General features: G+C 39.1%; 1 protein-coding gene across 2 annotated transcripts; it reads right to left on the bottom strand.

Moving 5' to 3' along the window:
• Positions 1-6,140: 6,140 nt before the first annotated feature.
• gprc5bb (G protein-coupled receptor, class C, group 5, member Bb) lies at positions 6,141-24,255 on the bottom strand. Of its 2 annotated transcripts, XR_009650562.1 has the most exons (5): positions 23,650-24,255; positions 19,329-20,408; positions 13,125-13,231; positions 12,914-13,040; positions 6,141-6,794 (listed from the first exon to the last, which is right to left on the bottom strand). XR_009650562.1 is itself a non-coding variant. In XM_060899161.1 (4 exons), exons 2-4 carry the CDS (start codon positions 20,404-20,406, stop codon positions 12,996-12,998), a joined length of 1,230 nt encoding a protein of 409 aa, XP_060755144.1. In that variant the 5' UTR covers positions 20,407-20,408; positions 23,650-24,255; the 3' UTR covers positions 9,571-12,995. The 2 variants fall into 2 exon arrangements, 1 of the variants encoding a protein (XP_060755144.1); XM_060899161.1 differs by lacking the exon at positions 6,141-6,794 and having other exon boundaries at positions 9,571-13,040.
• Between the last annotated feature and the right edge of the window lie 751 nt (positions 24,256-25,006).

The raw sequence follows: 25,006 nt of genomic DNA, 5'->3' as shown, positions 1-25,006 counted from the left end.
TCGTAGCAGCAGTGCGCATGTCCCTGGCAACAAGCACTGAGAAATGAGGGGAAAAAATTATATATATATATATATATATATATATATATATATATATATATATATATATATATATATATATATAACAATGAATCAGTGATGCTGAAATATGTAATTATTATAATTATTATAATTACACTTCATTTAGATCTAAGTTCTGTAATCAGTGCTTTTTAAAGAGTTTAATAACTCATTCCTCACAGTGTTTTCTGAGCCCGTGGAGAAACTCATCTCATCTCATCTCATCTCATCTCATTATCTGTAGCTGCTTTATCCTGTTCTACAGGGTCGCAGGCAAGCTGGAGCCTATCCCAGCTGACTACGGGCGAAAGGCGGGGTACACCCTGGACAAGTCGCCAGGTCATCACAGGGCTGACACATAGACACAGACAACCATTCACACTCACATTCACACCTACGCTCAATTTAGAGTCACCAGTTAACCTAACCTGCATGTCTTTGGACTGTGGGGGAAACCGGAGCACCCGGAGGAAACCCACGCGGACACCATGCAAACTCCACACAGAAAGGCCCTCGCCGGCCACGGGGCTCGAACCCGGACCTTCTTGCTGTGAGGCGACAGCGCTAACCACTACACCACCGTGCCGGCCCCGTGGAGAAACTATAATGTTCTTTTAATTATTTCTACATTTAGTCTGGATATATATTAAAAACAAAACACACCAGTTCTCTGATTATCCCTGTTTATTGTTTACTCCTTGCCACAGTGACAGGATGTGAGTGTACAGGGTTTCACACCACTTTTCCTCCACCAAAATGGACCTTACTGAAATAAGACACATCAGCCCCAGTCTCCTGCTTAACGCGTCTTTAACATGTTCATAAACACATCTTCATTTCAGATTTTTATTTCTGTACCTTCTGTCTTCCGTTCCAGTCTCAGGAAGCAAAATGAACTAGGACATCAGCAAAATCTCGTGATTTGTATAAATGTGAGATTTAGTGATTTAATGCCATGATCAAGTTCAAACATTATTATAACACAGTGAGAGATTTTGTGTAAAGTTATGGAGCCGCGAAATCCCAAAGGTGATTTTTTTTTTGGTAGGTTAGTTATTATCTCATGCTTACAAGTTATTATCTTGTGGGAACAAGTTATTATCTTTTGCACAAGTTATTATCTTGTGAGAACAAGTTCTTATCTCATGCACAAGGTATTATCTTGTGGGAACAAATTGCTATCTAGTGGGAACAAATTATTATCTTGTGCCCAAGTTATTACCTTGTAGGAACAAGTTGTTATCTTGTGCACAAGTTATTATCTTGTGGGAACAAATTATTATCTCATGCACAAGTTATTATCTTGTGGGAACAAATTATTATCTCATGCACACAAGTTATTATCTTGTGGGAACAAATTATTATCTCTTGCACAAGTTACTATCTTGTAGGAACAAGTTGTTATCTTGTGCACAATTTATTATCTTGTGGGAACAAGTTATTATCTCATGCACACAAGTTATTATCTTGTGGGAACAAATTATTATCTCATGCACAAGTTATTATCTTGTGGGAACAAGTTACTAACTTGTGGGAGCAAATTATTATCTCATGCCAAAGTTATTATATTGTGGAAACAAATTATTATCTCTTGCACAAGTTATTATCTTGTGGGAACAAATTATTATCTCTTGCACAAGTTATTATCTTGTGGGAGCAAGTTATTATCTCATGCACACAAGTTATTATCTTCTGGGAACAAATTATTATCTCACGCAGAAGTTAATATCTTGTGGGAACAAATTATTATCTCATGCACAAGTTATTATCTTGTGGGAACAATTTATTATTTAGTGCATTATTATCATTATTATCTTGTGGGAACAAGTTTTTATCTCATACCGATTTTATTATATTGGGGGAAAAATAATCTCATGCACAAGTTATTCTCTTGTGGGAACAAATTATTATCTTGTGCCCAAGTTATTACATTGTAGGAAAGAGTTGTTATCTTGTGCACAAGTTACTATCTTGTGGGAACAAATTATTATCTCATGCCGAAGTTATTATATTGTGGGAACAAATTATCTCTTGCACAAGTTATTCTCTTGTGGGAACAAATTATTATCTCATGTGCACAAGTTATTATCCTTGTGGGAACAAGTCGTTAACATTTGCACATAGTTTATTATATTGTGGGTACAAATTATTATCTTGTGCACAAGTTATTACCTTGTAGGAACAAATTATTATCTTGTGCCCAATTTATTACCTTGTGGGACCAAGTTATTATCTCATGCAGAAGTTATTAAATTGTGGGAACAAATTATTATCTCATACACAAGTTATTATCCTTGTCAGAACAAGTTATTAACTTTTGCACATAGTTTATTATCTTGTGGGAACAAATTATTATCTCTTGCACAAATTATTATCTCATGTGCACAAGTTATTATCCTTGTGGGAACAAGTCATTAACATTTGCACATAGTTTATTATATTGTGGGTACAAATTATTATCTTGTGCACAAGTTATTACCTTGTAGGAACAAATTATTATCTTGTGCCCAATTTATTACCTTGTGGGACCAAGTTATTATCTCATGCAGAAGTTATTAAATTGTGGGAACAAATTATCTCATACACAAGTTATTATCCTTGTCAGAACAAGTTATTAACTTTTGCACATAGTTTATTACCTTGTGGGAACAAATTATTATCTCTTGCACAAGTTATTATCTTGTGGGAACAAGTTATTATCTCATGCACACAAGTTATTATCTTGTGGGAACAAATTATTATCTCATACACAAGTTATTATCTCGTGGGAACAAGTTATTATCTCATGCAGAAGTTATTATATTGTGGGACCAAATTATTATCTCATGCACAAGTTATTCTCTTGTGGGAACAAATTATTATCTCATGTGCACAAGTTATTATCCTTGTGGGAACAAGTCATTAACATTTGCACATAGTTTATTACCTTGTCGGAACAAATTATTATCTTGTGCACAAGTTATTCTCTTGTGGGAACAAATTATTATCTCTTGCACAAATTATCTTGTGAGAACATATTATTATCTCACATGCATAAGTTTTAATCTTGTGTGCACCAGATAAAAATAAATCACCTTCCGGGGCTTTATGGGCTCCATATAAAACAGAGTTAATTGTGCCTCTGATTTTCTACTCCATTACAAAATATAACATCTTTCAGAAAAGCCTCATGAACTTTTAACATATAATAATAAAGTCTTTCACTTTCTTTTCCATACTTTATTACTTTGATGAATGAAACATATTCAGGTTAAATGCTTACTCCATAAGTCCTGAGCTCCAAAAATCATAATTTACAAGAAACTACATGAAACTGTCAGCTTTGGGGAAATACTTTTATAATAACTGTGTAATGCTACAGGAATGGAATATTAGAGCTCACTCTCATTATTCACAGCTGTAATCATTTTACAGATCTCTTTTACTGTCTCTTTTACTGTTACAGCTTTTTTATTACAGGAAACTCTTGATGATAGAACACAAGATCATTTGTGACATTATACAGTAGGGATGCTTATTATGCAGCAAACCAACATTAATATGGAGGACAAGTGGATATAATTTTGTGGAAAAAGCTCTGATATTTATTTTAACTGTGTCTTTAGTGAATATTCGCATCAATTTGAAGACCATAATTAAAATATGAAGCCAATATTCAACACCATGTTACTTTGAAAGACAAATTATTTTTTGATGTAAAATAAAATACAGAATACCCATAGACCTCCACAATACATAGGTGTCAGCGGCCACTTTAAATGGAACTTATTGTTGATTCTAAGATCCCTGTTCTTGGCTGCAGAAGTGGAACACAATGTATTCTTCTTTCTGCCGTTGCATGATGAGATGCTTTTCTGCTCACCACGGTTGTACAGCAGTGGCGGCTGGTAGTCTTTCAAACAGGGGAGTCTGGTCGGTTACGATATTTCCAGATTTTAAAAGAAAAAAGAAAAAACACATCAATTTTGCCCATACTCTTGCCTCTGATCTGGCTGATTGTTGGCAGGGTCACAAACTGTGAAATAACAGGTTCTTTTGGCCCATTAGCCTACTGTCCAATATACATGATGGTGGTGTTGGGGGGGTATATTTTAATATTTTATATTTTAAAATTGTGGCATGTTGTTTAAAAATTGATCATTATTGAAAGCAGCTCTTTGTCAGGAACCTCAGCAGTAACAGCAGAGTGTTCTGGAATAGGCACAAGCACTGACCTTGGGGAGCCAAACATAGAGCTGGGTGCCACACATTTCATTCAATGACACTTTCCCTATATTTTACTTATTTTGACTGAGAAATGTTTTATTGACAATTTTGATAACCCTTCACTTTTAATCCAGGTCTGTAGTGTGAAATGTTCTCGGCTGTGTTTTGTTTAAAAATGTTTTCCAAATTGTAGCTGTGTTTAATTCATATCCAGAAAAATATATATTCCAATATAATATACTCAGCATAAACATTTTAAATAGATTCTATATTTTTGGTCCATCCATGACATATTACTAAAGTAGCCTATTTACTGTTGTTGATGTGGGTCACTTGCTGTTAGCCAATTCACTTTCTCGTACCAGGAGAGCTGAAAGGAACGAGTATTATTCCCTACCTTTTTCACCAAGTCAATTTGAGGCGTTGGTCTACCCTGCTCTTTAATTTTAATTTTTTCCTCGAAAGGAAGACTGGCAAATGGCTTCGCCAAAATTAAATCAACAATGCTTGGCATCCGTGCGCAGCTTTCTTGCTAGCTGACTAGCCCCCTCAAGTTCAAGTTCAGTCACTCAAATAAACGAAATTTCTGGAACTAAGATAGCAAACTTGACAACACTATATTTACACTTTATTTACAATGAAAATATATACAAACTAAAAAAGCTGGTAGAAACCGTATGTAATGAATGAAATCGAAATGTAAGCTGATCTCTTACAATACACCACAGCACTTGCGAATCCGCATGGGACTGAACTGAAATTCACCGCTGCCTGTCTATATTTTAAACGAGCTGTCATTCAAAGAAAATATCCGGCCGCTTTCACCAATCACCAGTCTCCTCGCGGAAACTGCCATGTCCCTCCCACTGTGAGGCTGGGAGTCCGTGGGCGGGCATTTTCGCAGTATTTGTCCAATAACCATCTTGCATTTTGAGATTGAAAAGCATATAGCTCCCAAATGCCATTGAAGTCCACTGAGGCTGGGAGTCTGTGGGCAGGCGTTTTCGCAGTATTTGTCCAATAATCGTCTTGCATTTTGATATTGAAAAGCGCAGAGCTCCCAAATGCCATTGAAGTCCACTGAGGCTGGGCTGCATCGCGCTGTCACGAGGGGGAAAAACTCACACACACATTAGGCGAACTGGGGAAAGTTATAACGGAATGATTTCGCACTGTAGTTGGGTTGAGCACATATATTTCTATGATTCTGGATCTGAAATAGCAATGTTATAAGGTCGGCTATAACATAAGCCTAGCGCAATTCATCCTACACGATGTTCGTCATTTTTAGAGGAGGCTGAGCCTCCCTCGTTGTCTTAGAGCAATCACCCGTGTTGTACAGAGTGATTATATGAGTTACTATATCCTTCCTGGCAAAAAAACCTCAAACCATGAATCTGTCCCTTTTCCTCTGACCCTCTCTTATCAACAAGATGTTTGTTTCCACCCATATAACTCTCACTCACTCACTCACTCACTCACTCACTCACTCACTCACTCACTCACTCACTCACTCGATATTTGTTTTTTGTTTTTCGCACCATTCTATGTAAACTCTAGAGATTATTTGTTGTGTGTGAAAACCCCAGGAGGAGATCAGGAGCAGTTTCTGAAATACTCAAACCTTCATGCTCCATCTGGCTCAAACCAACACCCATGCCACAGTGAAATGAAAGTCACACTTCACTGTGAGATCACAATTTTTCCCGTTCTCATGTTTGAACATTGTGAACATTAACTGAAGCTCTTGATTGGCTGATTAGAGAACTGCATCAAACAGCAGGTGGGTGGATGGATGTTCCTAATAAAGTGGCCGGTGAGGGTTTACCGTATCAGCTTATTGCTTAAGGAAAAATAACGAAAGAGAGAGTCGGTTTGTGTGCCGTGGTTAGCTTTATTGTCAAAGAGGAGACACTGAAATCAAATCAACTGCACCATGGGTTTAGCATGACTGTACTGTATAAACGTAAATGCGTGTGCACATCAAAAAGCCCGCCCACTGGACCCTCCACGCCCATCTGTTCCATTTCAGGAGTCCAAACAGATCTGCACCGTGTCCAAACCCGAGGAAGGCAGTCCTCGAGGTAAAGTAGGTGAAGCTGGGGATGATCTTGTGATCCTTCGGCGGACGAATTAAAAATGCTCCAAGGTCCAGGACAACTCTTAAGAAGCTTTATACCAAAAGCGTGCAAAAATTTACACCACTATCACACACTCACCTCCATTAAACAAACGTGTTTGTTAACAAAATCACGGACGTTACGTTAATGTTTACGATCCTTCGTCTAGTTAAAGTGCTACTCATATTCAATTACTCTTACTGTAAAATAAGCCTAAATCTCAACACACTGCTCACAAAATAGTTACAAAAAAACCGCTTTTTTTTCCCAAACGACAAGTTAGAAAATTCACTTTTTTTGTTTTGAAGAGAGAGAGAAAGAAAAAAAAACTATTCAACATCAAGGGTGGAACTGAACGAGATACACATTAGTACAGCATCATGTCTTAAAGTGCACAGAAACACGTCCCTGAAGAGCCAAATAAAAACACACACACACACACACACACACACACACACACACACACACACACACACACACACACACACACACACACACACAGGTCAGCCGTTCTTATCAAAACTATGGCCTTTTACTTTTACAAAATCCTTTAATAGTCTGTCTGAGGACTAAATAAAAAAACACACACACACACCAGTGGTGACAAAACATTATGGTTAACTCTAGTAAAGAAAGTTCACATTGTCTGATTGTCTGATTTCAACCCTGTGTTAGGAATTTAGCAGATTTCTACCCATGAGACGTTAGAAAATATAAAAACAACTGCCTTCTTTCTGTCAGTATAAATGAATCTATGTTATTATTATTATTATTGACTGAAGTGTTCTTGGTAAACATTTCCCAGATAGTGTTTTGTAGGAAACACAACAGGCAGAAACTGGCAAGTTAATATTAATATTCACACTAATACAGTACGAACATCATGGCAGGATGATATGAGCTGCTTTCACACCCAGCGGTATGGTTTATTTCCCCCCGCAAATCCGACAGAAGTTAAGGAGGAGGAATGTTGATGGGTTTTAAATGGTGGAGCTGCTGGTGTTTTGTTTCTTTTTTCACAGCATGATTTTCCATCCGAAAATGTAAAAACATCATCGATATTTATTCCAACCAATGTGACACTTTGGGGAAGTGCTTTATGCTGGTCAAGGTCCTCGGGCTGTGAGGTGGGGACACACCCTGGATGGGACAACTGGCCTGGGACAGGACACACACACACAGGTAGGGGTAACTTATCCTCGTCAATCTGCCTACTGGCATGTTTTTAGGAGTTTGGAAGAAACTGGAGAACATGGATGAAACCCATATGGACATGAGGAACTCCAGACAGAGAGTAAACTGAGCTCACGATTGAATCAGGGTCACCGCGCTGCCAGATGTCAATCAATCAATCAATCAATCAATCAATCAATCAATCAATCAATCAATCAATCAATCAATCAATCAACTATCCAACCAACCAATCAATCAATCAAACCATTAACTAATTGATTAATTAATATTTGTTTATTTTCATCACGTGGTGTGGTTCAGAGCACACAAACGCTTTCTTTTTACCTTTGTTTTTGATTCTGGTTCTGATTCCGCCCCTTTCCTGTCATTGGTCTGTTACCTAATGTGTGCATGTGTTTGTGTGTTTGTGCTCTCCTACACCATCACATCTCACAGTTTGCTTTTTTTTTCCCTTTGTTGCAGATTCATGGCCTTGAATGCAAATCTTATGTTTTTTCTTTGGACACCCAAAGCATATCGAAAAAAAGTTTGTTTTGTAAAATCCTGGCGCATTGCAGAGTGTCATGGCAGCAACACTGGGGTCAGTAACCTGTTTCCCTCCAAAGCAGTGACGCTAAGGAGCGTGCGGCGGCTAAATGGCTTCGAGACGCGACAAACATTTCTGCTGAATGGAGCAGAACCAGAGGAACACTATGATGAAGGAACAATCTGGAGATGGAGACTATCTTACCAAAACAACGACAGCAGTAAAAGTGTAGAGACTCTTCTCTGAGGTTCGGAGTGACTTGTGGTTTTTTTTTTCTTAAACTAATTTTCCATTTCTATGACAGTTAGACTGACAGGTTTGCTTGTCTGTCTGTCTGTCTGTCTGTCTGTCCTCTGAGCTATTGAGGATCTCACCCCCACCAATGATTACTGGATTCGTTCTGTGAAACAACACGCTGCTCGCATCCTGCCTCCCACTCACGCATTTTAAACACGGATCCGTTTACATAAAGAGGACACACTACTAACAGCAGGAAACACAGCAAGAGGAACACGAACACACAAAAATCTACACACAAGATAAACAACTCCATAGCATTCGTAATAACACTATGGTAAATGTTTAGAATGTTTTAAATGTTTAGAATGTTTTTCTTCTTGTTATTTTCATTAAGGTGCTAATTCAGGACCAAATTGATTAGAAAAAGAACATGGTGAGAAATTTACACTCACAGCTCTGTGCTGCGAAAATCTAAAGAAACAGATGCAAAGATAGTTTTAGAAATAATTCAGCTGAATGTTTTCTCCATATGAAATCGACTATAAAGAGCAGCAAAGAGTAACGAATGAAATAAAAAGTCATTTTAAAACACGAGGCATGAAAACACTCTGCTTTTAAAATGCATCAGCGGTCTCAGGATGATTCGAGATGATTGAGACGCTCAGTAGTCTGTTATGGAACACGTTACTTTCTTTACTGACACACAAATGTTTTTCTGTAAAATTTAATTCCATTTCTTGGCAAAAATATTCATAAATCTAAAAATTGCTTTTTTTTTTAATTGCCGCAGTAATGCAAATGAAAATCTAAGACAAAAATTTTTATAAAAAAAGACTTTTGCTCAGAACTGCATATGTAAAATATTTCCACATTAATATTCCCGATGTACTGAAGACCTGAATCTTAATTTGAGAAGATTACAGAATATTAAAGCTCTCTGAGTCACCTGCAAAGAAAACGGAAAAAAAAAGTCAGACTGAAAATTTTGAGGAAAAGTAAAAAAAAGAAAGTCAAACTGAAATTTTTGAGAAAAAAGAAAAAAGAAAAAAGTCGAACTGAAAATTTTGAGGAAAAAGTTGAAAAAATGAAAAAAGGTTGAACTGAAAAATTTGAGAAAAAGTTTAAAAAAGTCGAACTGAAAATTTTGAGAAAATGTACAAAAAAGAAACAAATGTCAGACTGAAAATTTTGAGGAAAAGTCGAAAAAAGAAAAAACCCCAGTGAACTTAAAATTTTGAGAAAAAGTTAAAAAAAATTGAACAGAAAATGTTAAGAAAAAGTCAAAAAAGAAAAAAAAGTTGAACCAAAAAATTTTGAGAAAAATTCGAAAAAAAGAGCCGAACTGAAAATTTTTAGAAAAAAGCAAAAAATAAAAGAAAAAAGTTGAACTGAAAAATTTGAGACACTGGACAAAAAGATGCCGTCTCTTCTTCTGCTTTCTCACAATTTTGCTGTTGGCTCATTTGTGGGGTTTATTCACAATTGAGTGTCAAATTATTTTTAGGTGAATGCTGAGTGACATCACACTCTTTTTATCTCCCAGCTGATTGGATTGCAAATCGGATGACAAGCAAGAAAATCAGACATGGAGGACAGTGGAGTGGAGGGAGAAATAAATAGGTATAAATCCATCTTGTTATAGAGTGAATATGAGGAGCGTTACAGCATGTTCCACAGGAGAATGTTTCAGTGTCAATATTTTGAAGCCAAACAAAACTAAAAAATAAACTCTGTTTGTTGATCATGGGAGGTGCCCTGATATGGACCCGCATGTTTTAATTAAACATAAAACTTTATAACAGCAATTTATCCATTTTAAAAGTTCCTTGGGCGTGGCCACTTGCACTGAAACTGGATATCTGCTGGTGATGTAACCAGCACACTAGTACACCGTTTCCCTTAGTAACACACAGCCATCGACTTGGAAATTTTCTGGGGGTTTTTTTTGTAGTTTTGCTGTGCAAACTTGGAAAATGTTCCTGAACACAAAGCGATTCAACTGTACATGTTTAAACAAGAATATGAGCTCAGGGAGGAAGAAACAAATGGTGACTCCAGCGATACAGGAAGTGATGAAATGCAGCCATTTTGCCGTTTGCTCTTTCACAGTAATATCCTTTATAGGACTGGGAATAGCAAAAAAAAAGAGTTCCCTGTGCGACTTTCAGATTTGTTTTTACACCCAAACGCTTGACATTCGGCATCTTCAGGGTTGTTTAAAACAATGCAGAAGCGATGTGTCCTCTCAATCTCAGCCTCGGAAAGTCGTGTAGCGTGTAAATCACGCCATCATCTTGGATTCTTGCGTAATTTGTACTCAGAGTGCGATATTTAAACCTCAGAGACAGTGAGATGTTCAGCACCCAGGGACACTTTGTTTTTCTTTTAAAATATAATCTGTACACAGTATACAGGGACAAATATGAACAAGTGAACACTCGACCATGTCTTGTCTGGATATTTTCTGTTAGTAAAGAAGTTTATTTTTGGGTTTTGTTTGGCTTTCATGTTTGAATGCAATTAAAGATAATAAATTGTTCCTGCTGGGATGTTTATTGGCTTCTGAAGTTCCATTTCTGCTAATTTGTGCACACAGCACTGTAAATCAGGAGATATCAATCTGCTCACACACTCCCTCAGTATAGATTTATAAGTAGTATTTCAGTATTATTTATCAGGTTCTCTTCAATATTTTCCAGCAGCAAGAGTGTTTGTTTTTGTCAACTTCGCTGAAAAACTAGTGGAAGTAGATAGAAACGGATGAGAGAAGTTAGTCCATTTTTAATGCTGTAGTCTTATGCTAGTGTATCGTACACAGCAAACACAGCAGAAACAAACTTATATTAGCATGTAGGCTTCAGTTAAATGTGGCGGTTTGGTCAAAGGAACATTTCAAAATACTGTACTGGAAGGGAACTCGGTAGAGTTCATACCGCCGGCAAGCAGGCTTGTAGTACTCGAGTCCAGGATTCAGACTTGAGTCCGACTCGTGCCCTAATTTTAATGACTCGTGACTTGACTTGAACTTGAGCACTAATGACTCGGACTTGGACTCAGACTTGTGCATTAACTGCATTTGGACTTGTAAATTGGAGACGAGGACTCAGATTTTTTCTTTATTTTTTGTAACATGCCATAATAATTTGGCATAAGATATCTATATTAATTTTTATACTAATTTTGTGCAAGAGAATGCACATTCACCTGTTCATACATCATGTTCAGGAACAAACTAACATTAACGGTGCTAAAATGCCTGGAGAGAACACGCCCAGGATTGTCCGCTTTGCTTATACAGATTTCTCATGCAGTGGGGAAAAAATGCACTGCTATGTGTTCCATATGTAGAAGAACTATCGAGGGGACGACAGGGACAACCTTGAACTTCAACCGTCATTTGTTGAGACTCCACCCAGAGAAGAAAGTGACATGCTCTGTTCATTGCTCTGTTGATAGTGGGCGGGGCTTGCTGAGCGATGAACAAACTTTATCTGTAGCCTATTAACTAAAATGGGGCAGTCGAACAGTAACGTTAGTCCAACAGAGTAACAGAGACTCTTCCACATAAAGGCAGCAACAGTCACCGTCACATGGTGCAGATGGAGTCTTGTTCTCAGACTCGACTCGGATCAATAGTGGACTTGCCTTGAAATTTTCTTTAATGACTTGGACTTGACTTGGACTTGAACACTGGGGACTCGAGACTGGACTTGGACTCGAGGTTTAGTGACTCGACTACAACACTGCCGTCAAGCCACATACATATCCAGATTTGCATCAAAATCTATTCAGTTGTTCCTTGGCCCATGGTTCACCTTTCCACCAAATTTCATTCAAATCCGTTCACTACTTTTTGAGTTACGTTGGGAACAAACAAACAAACAAACAACTGGAGATGAAAATATAACCTCTTCCAGCAAAGTTGGCGGAAATAACTAGCACATAAATTCCTTATTCGTGATTATATATGACAAAGAAATAACCATAATATTAATCTGTAAATTTTGTGAGATCCTCTCATGAAAATATTTGTGGTCAAGACTGGGAAAGATTGGGAAAATTTTGGAGCTGGAACTTTAATTGCTAAATCTTTCATACATTTTTCCCAATTAGAGTTATTGAAGTTTGGATTAAACCCAGTAATGAAGAGTAAAGTTGCTAATAACTAAACAAACTCAATAATAAACACAATATCTTTGATAGTCGTGATTCGAGTTGTGATTTCCACAACTATTTCCACCATTATTATTAATAATGATAATATTAGCTAGTTAGCGTCTAGTAATGAGGACTGACTAACACAAGCACTGTTACAGTTATCGTGGCCATATTGTAGGAGTTGCTTAAGTACTAGGAAGTAAAAAAATAAATAAAAAGAAAGAAAGAATAATAATAATAAAAAAATAAAAATACAAAAAACGCCGGGTGTGAAAGCAGCTGTATTTTGTCACCATCCAGTGCAACATGATGGCCCTGCCCACACAGAAACCATCGCTCAGGTTCAGGTTAATTTATAGAGATTATTATGTCATATGAAAGCACAGCTTAAGTAAAACTATTGGTTTACCCTCTCTCTCTCTCTCTACACCATATGCCCTTTGACCCTGTGACATCACACAGGGTGTGTCTGATCCGGGTGTTTATGGGGTTCACCACAGATGCCGTCCCGTGTAGTTCGGGGGAGCTGTGGGAATCTGAGAGACAGGAAAGCAAAAGGTATAATGAGTTCTGTAAAAGTGTGTGAGTGTGTGTGAGTAAACTTTGCGTCACATATTCACCGTTCCTCCGTTCATGAGCAAGGCCATCTCAGTGGGCTGGTACACGTGGCTTCGGAATTGAGGTGTGGGCCGTATCACTGTAGTGTGGTAACCTCCAGCTTGCATGCCTGTCTCACACACACACACACACACACACACACACACACACACACACACACACACACACACACCAGTGTCATGTCTGAACACATTTTAAAGGACTGGCACTGAACTGGTTACAGAAGATCAGTTAAAAAAATATAGAGGACCAGTTAAAAAAAATATAGAGAACCAGTTAAAAAATAGAGAGGACCAGTTTAAAAAATATAGAGAACCAGATAAACATATAGAGGACCAGATTAAAAATATAGAGAACCAGTTTAAAAAATATAGAGGACCAGTTAAAAAATATAGAGGACCAGATAAACATATAGAGGACCAGTTTAAAAATATAGAGAACCAGTTTAAAAAATATGGAGGACCAGTTTAAAACATATAGAGGACCAGTTAAAAAAATATAGAGGACCAGTTTAAAACATATAGAGGACCAGTTAAAAAAATATAGAGGACCAGTTTAAAACATATAGAGGACCAGTTAAAAAATATAGAGGACCAGTTAAAAAATATAGAGGACCAGTTTAAAACATATAGAGGACCAGTTAAAAAATATAGAGGACCAGATAAATATATAGAGGACCAGTTAAAAAATATAGAGGACCAGTTAAAAAATATAGAGGACCAGATAAACATATAGAGGACCAGTTTAAAAATATAGAGAACCAGTTTAAAAAATATAGAGGACCAGTTTAAAACATATGGAGGACCAGTTAAAAAATATAGAGGACCAGTTTAAAACATATAGAGGACCAGTTAAAAAATATAGAGGACCAGTTTAAAACATATAGAGGACCAGTTAAAAAATATAGAGGACCAGATAAACATATAGAGGACCAGTTTAAAAAATATAGAGGACCAGTTTAAAACATATAGAGGACCAGTTAAAAAATATAGAGGACCAGTTAAAAAATATAGAGGACCAGATGAACATATAGAGGACCAGTTTAAAAATATAGAGAACCAGTTTAAAAAATATAGAGGACCAGTTTAAAACATATGGAGGACCAGTTTAAAACATATAGAGGACCAGTTAAAAAATATAGAGGACCAGATAAACATATAGAGGACCAGTTTAAAAAATATAGAGGACCAGTTTAAAACACATAGAGGACCAGTTAAAAAATATAGAGGACCAGTTTAAAACATATAGAGGACCAGTTAAAAAATACAGAGGACCAGTTTAAAAAATATAGAGGACCAGTTTAAAACATATAGAGGTCCAGTTAAAAAATATAGAGGACCAGTTTAAAACATATAGAGGACCAGTTAAAAAATACAGAGGACCAGTTTAAAAAATATAGAGGACCAGTTTAAAACATATAGAGGACCAGTTAAAAAATATAGAGGACCAGTTTAAAACATATAGAGGACCAGTTTAAAAAATATAGAGGACCAGTTTAAAACATATAGAGGACCAGTTAAAAAATACAGAGGACCAGTTTAAAACATATAGAGGACCAGTTTAAAACATATAGAGGACCAGTTAAAAAATATAGAGGACCAGTTTAAAACATATAGAGGACCAGTTTAAAACATATAGAGGACCAGTTAAAAAATATAGAGGACCAGTTTAAAAAATATAGAGGACCAGTTAAAAAATATAGAGGACCAGTTAAAAAATATAGAGGACCAGATAAACATATAGAGGACCAGTTTAAAAAATATAGAGGACCAGTTTAAAACATATAGAGGACCAGTTAAAAAATATAGAGGACCAGTTTAAAACATATAGAGGACCAGTTAAAAAATACAGAGGACCAGTTTAAAAAATATAGAGGACCAGTTTAAAACATATAGAGGACCAGTTAAAAAATATAGAGGACCAGTTTAAAACATATAGAGGACCAGTTTAAAACATATAGAGGACCAGTTTAAAACATATAGAGGACCAGTTTTAAAAATATAGAGGACCAGTTTAAAACATATAGAGGACCAGTTAAAAAATATAGAGGACCAGATAAACATATAGAGGACCAGTTTAAAAAATATAGATGACCAGTTTAAAACATATAGAGGACCAGTTAAAAAATACAGAGGACCAGTTTAAAAAATATAGAGGACCAGTTTAAAACATATAGAGGACCAGTTAAAAAATATAGAGGACCAGTTTAAAACATATAGAGGACCAGTTTAAAACATATAGAGGACCAGTTAAAAAATATAGGGGACCAGTTTAAAAAATATAGAGGACCAGTTTAAAACATACAGAGGACCAGTTTAAAAAATATAGAGGACCAGTTTAAAATATATAGAGGACCAGTTAAAAAATATAGAGGACCAGTTTAAAACATATAGAGGACCAGTTAAAAAATAGAGGACCAGTTTAAAAAATATAGAGGACCAGTTTAAAACATACAGAGGACCAGTTAAAAAATATAGAGGACCAGTTTAAAACATATAGAGGACCAGTTAAAAAATATAGAGGACCAGTTTAAAACATATAGAGGACCAGTTTAAAAAATATAGAGGACCAGTTTAAAACATATAGAGGACCAGTTTAAAATATATAGAGGACCAGTTAAAAAATATAGAGGACCAGTTTAAAAAATATAGAGGACCAGTTAAAAAATATAGAGGACCAGTTTAAAAAATATAGAGGACCAGTTTAAAAAATATAGAGGACCAGTTTAAAAAATATAGAGGACCAGTTAAAAAAAAACACGACAACAAAAGCAATGTGATAAAAATCCAGTGTTTAGCAACTAACTGAATTTCTTATTAACGCTATTCGCTATAAACAATTCTCACACAGTGCAGTGCAGTCTGTCAACGGTAAACCTTGGCTGCTAAGCAACATGGCAGACAACAATCAGGGTATTCTATAAACAGAACAATGGTTTAAGTGCAACACTGAATGTTTTCTGGTATAAACCTGCCACATTAATACATACAGGGGTCTGAACATCAAGGATTTTACTTAAGCAATATTTCATGAGTGAGAGAGTGATACATAGAGGATATTACACAGTGGTGCGAAGAAATGAAGTTTATCTTCGACTGGTGAAAGCAAACGAGTGAAAATATTTTCAAAACGAGAAGATAAACTTCATATCTTCGCACCACTGTGTAATGCTCTTTATATTATATGGACACATCCACAAAAAACAAAAATAACAACAAAAAAAATCCAAGTTAATGAAAATAATTTTTATTTTGAACTGGCTCATCATTTTGACAATGCATCGGGAAAACACTAGGAGTGACGTCATCGGCGTGAAATATCAGGAAATATTATACATTCAGGACACGTTTTCAATGGAATAAAAACGTGTTCTGTTCCCTTCTAGCAGGTTTCATTCATTTGGTTTGATAGCATGCAATATTGTTAGCGTATTGCTTATCCTATGTGTATTATGTCACTCTACCCAATGGAGAATGAGCGTTGAATATGATTTACGATATTGCATGGTTGTCAAGACAACATGCATTGGAGATGTAAAACTTCCGTGCTAGCAAGCGACTGGGACAATTTGTAAACAAACATGGCTGCCAGGTTTGCTTCGTTAAATCTGGAAGATTTTGAGAGAATTTTGAAAGAGAAAGACGCGTTTAACACCCGAAAGAAATGTGTATGTACAATAATAATAATAATAATAATAATATTGGCTGGCTTTTTTTCATGGTCCATCAGATATATTCTATTCAGCTACACATCTTCGACTCATTCAATATCATGCTAGCTGAATGGAATATATCTGATATACCACTCAATGCCAGCCAATATTATTTAAATATGTCACTCAGATCCGTGATGTATTTCGGATGAAAAATGCAAATTTTTCAACACGAGAAGATAAACTTCATATCTTCAAGCCAACGTGTGATTTTCTTTTTATTATATCGACACATTCACAAACAATAAGTCCCCAAATTTATTAAAACAATTCACTCATGGATTTCCTCATGAGTGACAGATACAGATATATCACGGTTTTGGTTCTCCACGTCCCGGATGGAGCTCGGATGAAAAATACAAGTGCTGTATTTCCCAGTAAAACACTCGTGTCTGTGTAATATTACTGAATATCATCACAGCTGTGATTTGGGCGTCGGCATGATTGCCATTCTGATATTCAGTTTAACCGCATGATCGCGGGTGCGAGATTATTTTCATTTGACAGTTTTATAAACAATTCAGTAAGTGACATTTGGTGACACAAGTGATTTGTTTCTTGTGCTCTGCACAAGAAACAAATCAGGTGTGAGGTGCGATCAAAAAGTTCCGGGACTGTTCCTGATGTGAGCAACAGATTCAAGACAGGCAGGACATCATTCAAATTTCTGTCCGTCTTGACACACAAATGCCCCTCAAAACACCTCGTCCAGCTCACTGCTGGAGAAGTTCAAGGGTCTCTGTTGCTGATTCTCAGTTTAACCCAGAATTTGATGTTTGCGCTCTCATTCATAGTAAAATTGCACATTTTCATGTGGACATTGTCGTAAAAACATGTGCAACGCAAGTCCCGATGTCAACAATGCAAAGTCATGTGACTCACGAGACTCACTACTTGCTCCTGGTCCATGCTCATGACCTTACCGTGAATCCGTTCATTTGCAACAGGAACAGTCCTGGAACTTTTGATTGCATCTCGTAAATCCCAAAGAAGCTACATTCACTTTACAGTAGGGTTCTCCAGAAAATCTGAAGTAGCCGGCTAAAAAAAAGTAGTAGGGGGCTCTGCAATTTGCGCTGGCAAAGCCACCACGGTGTGCCAAAGGCATGCTAATGCTGGGGGGTGGGGGGTGTCTGGGCACATGCTCCCACAGAAAATTTTGAAATTGACATGCCTTCTGGTGTCTTCTGGCGCATTCTCAGCGAATAAATTACTAACCATTTCCCTGTAAAATACTTTCAAAATATGAATGAAATTTCCCTCCAAATGTGTGTGCGCTTGGCTTTCTCAGTTACCCTCTGTAGTACACTGCCTGGCTCTGCAACATAACTACATACGCTACGGCATGGTCACGTGGTCCGGCTTAGCCAATCAGAGTGTGAGAATCAATCAACAAATATGGCGTCGCTTCCAGTCATGACACAAATTGAAAACAATTTCGTGGCGAAATAATTGGATTTGCAGCGAATTATGAGCAGCGGAGACTATATAAATCACTTGGACATCGAAAGGCAAGTTTTTATGTTCTGTGATCGAGTAGCCGGCACAGACCGTCTGTGTAAGCGGAGAAAACTGCTGGTCGCCAGCGCTTGTGGATATCTCTGTTATAGCCTGTCAGCTAGATCACATAGATTTGTACATTTATGTTAAGGGTGCTTCAGGTGAAACCGACTTCCCTTCTTCCATTTCATTTTCATCTAATGAGCTTTCATATTTTAAGTCAGAAAAATGTATCTTGCTGACAATGTCGCTAAATCAACTGCAGTAAGAGCTGGACTGCTGGAATTGGAGTTTTATATGGTTATCGGAAATATCAGCACTCTTGGAACGTTGCTTATCCAATCAGATTAGTGGAAATACCTGTGTTGTATAAAATGGCTTCAAAAGTAAGCAGCCAATCAGATTTAAGAACTTTCTACATTACAGACTTAGCTCTAGCCTAGCTCAGATTCTATCTTACAAACATATTTTGCTGTCATGGACAAACAAAAACCTGCCACCATTACTACAACTTGAGGTGTCTCTCAGAGTTTAGTCCTCGGTCCTATTCTTTTACATCTTTACATGTTCATCTTATGACATATGTATTTTTTTTCTGTTATGACACACAATATCAGTCAGTATGGAACCTATGTACAACATCCCTGCCACTTATGGCCTGTCCAGGCCTGTGTATTCCTGACATGTGATGATGGAAAAACTCTGAAAACTCCTTTCCTTTCATTAACATTAATGCTGTGATTATTAAACCCTGACTGCTGTGGGCTAACCTTTGACTTCTGATTAAAGCTCATCTTTGCATTAAAGGTTATCACTTTCATGACTTACAGATTAATAAACAAACTAACAACTGTAGTGAAGGAGCACCAGGTATCCAAGTAAACTGGCTTTTTTTGTAATCACAAGGAATAACATGATGGTGAATACATTTATTGCTAATACATTTATATGCTCATGGTTAAATAATGTCAAGTGCACAAACACACAACTTTACCTGCGCTGTGCTCCTCTATGGAAAACGTTTGTCTTTCTGTGTAGGCTGCTCTGTGATTGGCTGGCAGCTCATCGTCATCGCGGTAACTGTGCGAGGACTGTGGTTGCCGTGCATCGTAGTAATCCTGACCCCCTTCATTGCCCCTCTGATTGGTCGTTCGCAGACACAGGTGGGCTTCTGGGATGGCGTGGAAGAGCAGCAGTGCCCATCCCTCCATTACTAAGGCTATGGCCAGAGCAGGTTCTTCGCCATCAGTCTCACTGGTCATGGTGCTCTTTCCTGCAGCGTTACCGTAGAGGTAAAACCCGAGCCATGCAGCCCAAACAAGGAGGGAAGCCAGACAGGAGAGGAAAAGCCAGACACCATTACAACTCCATTGACGTCTCTTCTTCCTGGCTGCATCATCTCCGTGCCTCGCACCACACAGAAGGACTCCAAGTGAGATTGTTGTTGACGTGAGCAGCAGTGCTAATGTGTAGCCGCAGACTAGTGCAAAGTCCAGTGGTGGGTAATCACAGGCGCTGTGGCCCTCGCGTGCCACCGTGAGCAACAGCCACTCTCCACTGATGACCCCCTGCACGAGCGCAATGCCGAATGCGAGCACCGAGAGTGAGCCACCTGATGGACTGCGTTTCCCCGTCGCAAGCTTCCTTAGCCGTAGTGCCTGCACCAACAGGCATGAGAAACACAGAGCAAAGAGTGAGCTCCACAGCCCACGACGCAACACACACACTGTCTCGCCACGTCCCACCATGAATGCCAGAGACAGGCAGAACAGACCCACTGTACTCAGCAGCAGTAGCAGGAGAGGTCCTACACCGCTACGTCGCTCTGGCTCAGTCACCATTTTCAGCTTTGAGAGAAGAACCGCAAAAAGAACGAGAGCCGAAATGGCGCCACCACATGCCACGGCCTCTAAAACAACCCCCCATACAGACTCGAGGTCACACAGGAGCCGGTAAGATGGATGGATACCTGAACCACACCCTTTGGGAGGGGGTGGAGATTCTACAGGAGATGCACCTGCACCCCAGACAAGTACAGAGAGGAGGACGGTGAGGGTAGGAATTATCGCCATGGCTGCAGGGGAGAGAAAAAGAGAACCGTTAGTATACAGATTCTTTTCAAGATACTGTATGTAACTGAAATGTTTGGTTACATTACAGTTTGTAAGACAGCACTGCAATTTATCAAAGCATAAACAACTTGAGGACTATGAGATTTGTTCAAGCAAACAGAAGGGCCACAATCTGTCAAATTCCATCCAAGTTTATCCTTGTTGGGCAGAATGCCATGCCAGAACATGCCACTTAGAAAAGGCTGCAATGCTACAAGACCATGTCACATGACCCTGACACACACCAACAAGCAACAAAAAGCTTCAAGTGAATTCAAAACCGGACCTCTGAAAAGTAAAAAGGAAAAAGCTTGATTAGATGTATCAGAATCTTTCTAGTTCAAGTTGGCGCAAGCAACCAGTGTCCATGGAGCTGTCCTGACTGGTGCCAAGAATACAAGCTGGTGACTGTGTGACTGTGTGGAAAATGTTTTCCTGGCACACATTTGACACTGGGATAGAGTGCCCAATGTCATCTCCTCGGAATAAAGTCTCAGGGGTGGAGGATGGATGGCTATGACTTGTCAAGGGGCCTAAAATAAGTACTCATGCCCCTGCTGAACCGCAAGACACTTCCAACATAATAATACACCAGGTCACAAGACATGTAGAAGGTTCCAGATCTCCCATGTCATTTGTGGCAAGCAGAGTCTCTGAAACTCAAGCCTATCAACCATTGGCATTGGTGGAAATGTTGGTTTGAGGAAGCGATCCAATCTGACATTGGAGTCTCCTTGACTTGCACGAGAGTTCTGTTCTAGCAGATTCTGTGGCACAACAGACAAGTGTCCTATGAGAGTATCTCACATTGCAAGTTTGAATCTCAATGATGAGTCCTTGAGAATAAAGTTGGTGGTGTGAGGTATGGCATTTCTGCAATACTCTGTTACTGTGTGAGTTTGTGTATCTGGAAGAGGGTAGATAGCACTTTCCTCTGAGTGTTCGAGCTGCCTGTCACAGGGGAGAGTGAACTGGCAAGTGACCAAACTGGAGAAATTTAGTGATGCATCAATGCCAAGTTTTTTTTTTCAGACATACAGTAGGTGCTTGTGGACCAGAGGAACTTCTTCATAGTTCTTAGAACTGTTGGTGGAAGTTCCTCCTTTTTATGTATCTGCACTGCCGGAACTGAAAATGATTGTAGCTCTAAGATCGCCATTTTCAGGGAAATTTTTTTAGCTCCTACTTCAGGGTTCGGAGGGTCCCAGCACAAGAGGAACCATGAGTGATGTAAGTCTACATTGATTAGTCGAACACGAGCCAATGTAGCACTGGCAACCACCATTTTTAAAAACCAGTGTGAAATGTTAGCTGTGTAAACAACAGCTCTTAACATTTAAAAATAGAAAAAAAATGGACAAATGGACCGACCGTGAAGTCCAGGATATATTGAGCGTATATCCAACAGAGGAAATACAATGTGATTTTGACGCATTGAAGCAAAATATAAAAATCTTTATATTAGCATTAGCATTTTCTGCTAATGCCATGATAGCAAGCTGGTTTATGTAACTTCAGCGTTCCTACTGGTGGTGCGAATGCAAACAGGAAAAATCCCTTGAAGGTTTGTAGTTCTCGGTTCTCGGAGGAGATCCCCAGTAGGTGGTTCCTCTCAATAAGTCTCTTGTGTGTATTCATGCTCTTATGCTCCTCGGCTTATTCGCTATAACGTTAGTGAGATGATTTGAGATGAAGTGCATTAGCTACATCAGTAATCTTGGCTACAGTAGAGCGACAGTGGGGAAAGGAAGAGTTCACATAATATCACTTCAGAGTTCACATAATATCACATGGTATCAGATGTTGGTATCGGTGGATTATATTGGCATTAGCACCCGATACCTGATACCACTAATGTATCGATGCGTCCCTCACTGAAATAAAAGCAATGTTTTTCTTCCTCTTTGTATCCTCAGGTCTGAGAGATGTCCAGTGCTCCACTTCTCGAATGAAACTAACAAAAGCCCTGTACACGGTTTACTTGACTGTGAATTAACATTTTGCCTTGTTTATATTCTCCTCCTCTCTTCCTCTCTTCTTCTCTTCCTCTCCTCTTCTCCTGTTCTCTGGGACCAGGACAGATGATGTCACTCTTTTGTTTTGTCTCGCGCTCTAAGAGGCCTCCCGGTCACGCTAGGCCAAATGGGTTTCTATGACAACTGGAGACATGCGTGGGATGCCCGACACGGAAGTGAGTCGAGTTTATATAAGGATTAGTGATGACCGTGACACACACACACACACACACACACACACACCCAGAGGAGGCCTTGCAGTACAAATGCTTTTGTAATAAGCTGATGGTTTAAGACCTCTCTCTCTCTCTCTTTCCCTCTCCCCCTTTCTTCCCCTCTCTCTCTCCCCCCTTTCCCTCTCCCCCTTCTCCCCTCTCTTCTCTTTCTCTCTTTCCCTCTTCCCCGTCTTCTCCCCCTCTTCTCTCTCTCTTGCTCTCTCTTTCCCTCTCCCCCTCTTCTCCCCCTCTATCTCTTCTCCCACTTCCTCTCTCCCATCTTCCCCCTCTTCTCTCTCTTTCTCTCCTTCCTCTTCTCTCTCTCTTGCTCTCTCTCTTTCCCTCTTCCCACTTCTCTCTCTCTTTCTCCTCCCCCTCTATGTCTTCTCCCTCTCTCTGTCCTCTCTCCCCCTCTCTTCTCCCCCTCTCTCCCCTTTCCCTCTCCCCTCTTCTCTCTTGCTCTCTCTCTTTCCCTCTCCCCCTTCTCCCCTCTATCGCTTCTCTTTCTCTCTTTCCCTCTTCCCAGTCTTCTCCCCCTCTTCTCTCTCTCTCTCGCTCTCTCTTTCCCTCTCCCTCTCGATCTCTTCTCCCACTTCCTCTCTCACCCCTCTTCCCCTCTCTCTCTCCTTCCTCTTCTCTCTCTCTTCCTCTCTCTCTTTCCCTCTCCCCACTTCTCTCTCTTTCTCCTCCCCCTCTATGTCTTCTTCCTCTCCCTCTCTCTCTCCTCTCTCCCTCTATTCTCTCCCCCCTCTCTTCTCCCCTCTCTCTCGCTTTATCCCCCTCTCCCTCCCCCTTTTCTCTTCTCTCCTCTCTCTCTTTATTCCCTCCTCTCTCCCTCTCTCTCTCCCCCCTTTTCTCCCCCTCTTCTCCCCCCATCCCTCCCCTCTCTCTCCTCTCTCTTGCACATTTTTCTAAAATATCTGCATACACATTCAGCATTAATGTGATCCGGTGGATGTTAGAGAAACTCTCACCTCTGTGAGGACGAAATGATCCGTGAAGACACTGAAATGTTCCTCTTATGCGGTTTGAAGCGCGCTGTGTTTGCGCACTGGTTTTATCCAGGCATTATTCATCTGCGCCTCTCACCGAGCGCCGCGTCTCCATCAGATCTCAGGCAGGACAATCACAGGACAATCACAGGACAGTCACAAGACAGTGAGGCGCACCCGGAGCTCAGGGCTGTGGACTGCTGCTGAATCTCCTCACAGTGGCTAAATGTGTCGGAGTGATGGCATGATCCTGTATAGAGCCTGTTTATACACTGAGAGAGAAAATAAATCATAAAAATAAAATCAATCATAAAATCCTGGGGGAAAAATTGGTGTGTTTCCAATGTGGTGAGCTCGACGTCCTTCCTTTTCCCATCGACACTCGATATTCCGCTCAGAAAAGGGTTAAACCGCGATGTCACCTCTCTCTCAACCGTCAGTGAGGTGTGTGTGTGTGAGAGAAAGAGAGAGAGAGAGTGTGTGTGTGTTGTCCGTTTCCCTGTGTGTAGCCGATGCACTTGAGCTTAATGTAAGCTCTCTCTTCCTCTCTCTCCCTCGTGCAAGGGATCCTTCGGGCCAAAATTCTCTCTCTCTCTCTCTCTCTCTCTCTCTCTCTCTCTCTCTCTCTCACACACACACACACACACACCCAAGTGTGTATCCCACGTGAGACGCCCTAAAGTGGATTATGTAATAGAGTTGGCTACTTGTGTGTGTATGTGTGTGTGTGTGTTTTTGTCCTGTTAAGTAGTCAGAAATAATCCTCGTATCTCACTTTCTTTCTTTCTTTCTTTCTTTCTTTCTTTCTTTCTTTCTTTCTTTCTTTCTTTCTTTCTTTCTTTCTTTCTTTCTTTCTTTCTTTCTAAATAAAACAAGGCCTCACATTGCACTCATCTTTCATTGCATTACTTTAGCTTGTGTACATTTGTGTAGTGTTGTGTATTTATATTTACTCCAGACTGGACACCTGCTTGTCCCCTGACTGCAGAATGGAATGAGACCGAACATTAAACATAACAGATTGTGAATATTTCTAACACATATTTCCTCTTTATAGTATGTACAGTCCATGTGCATGTTTAAAGTAGCAGGTTATCTGAGGTCGGGCCAGCTGTGATGGTCAGCTGTTAAAAAACAATAACAACAACAACAAACAAACAAACAAACAGCGATTAGCCTGATCAGATTAAGCAGCCTGGTCTTAATCAGATTATTTCCAGTTGCTGAGTAAAGTTCATGTTCACCGAAGAACTTAAAGCTGCAGTCACACTGGAAACATCTCTCATTTTTAGTTCCAGTGTTTTGCTATGGATCGATTCTTCAGCGTTATGAGAACGCA

The sequence above is a fragment of the Neoarius graeffei genome, chromosome 18, assembly GCF_027579695.1.
Source record: "Neoarius graeffei isolate fNeoGra1 chromosome 18, fNeoGra1.pri, whole genome shotgun sequence".
Taxonomy (NCBI): Eukaryota; Metazoa; Chordata; class Actinopteri; order Siluriformes; family Ariidae; genus Neoarius; species Neoarius graeffei.
The sequence above is the reverse complement of the archived record's forward strand: the minus strand, read 5'-3'. Positions and strand labels throughout refer to the sequence as shown.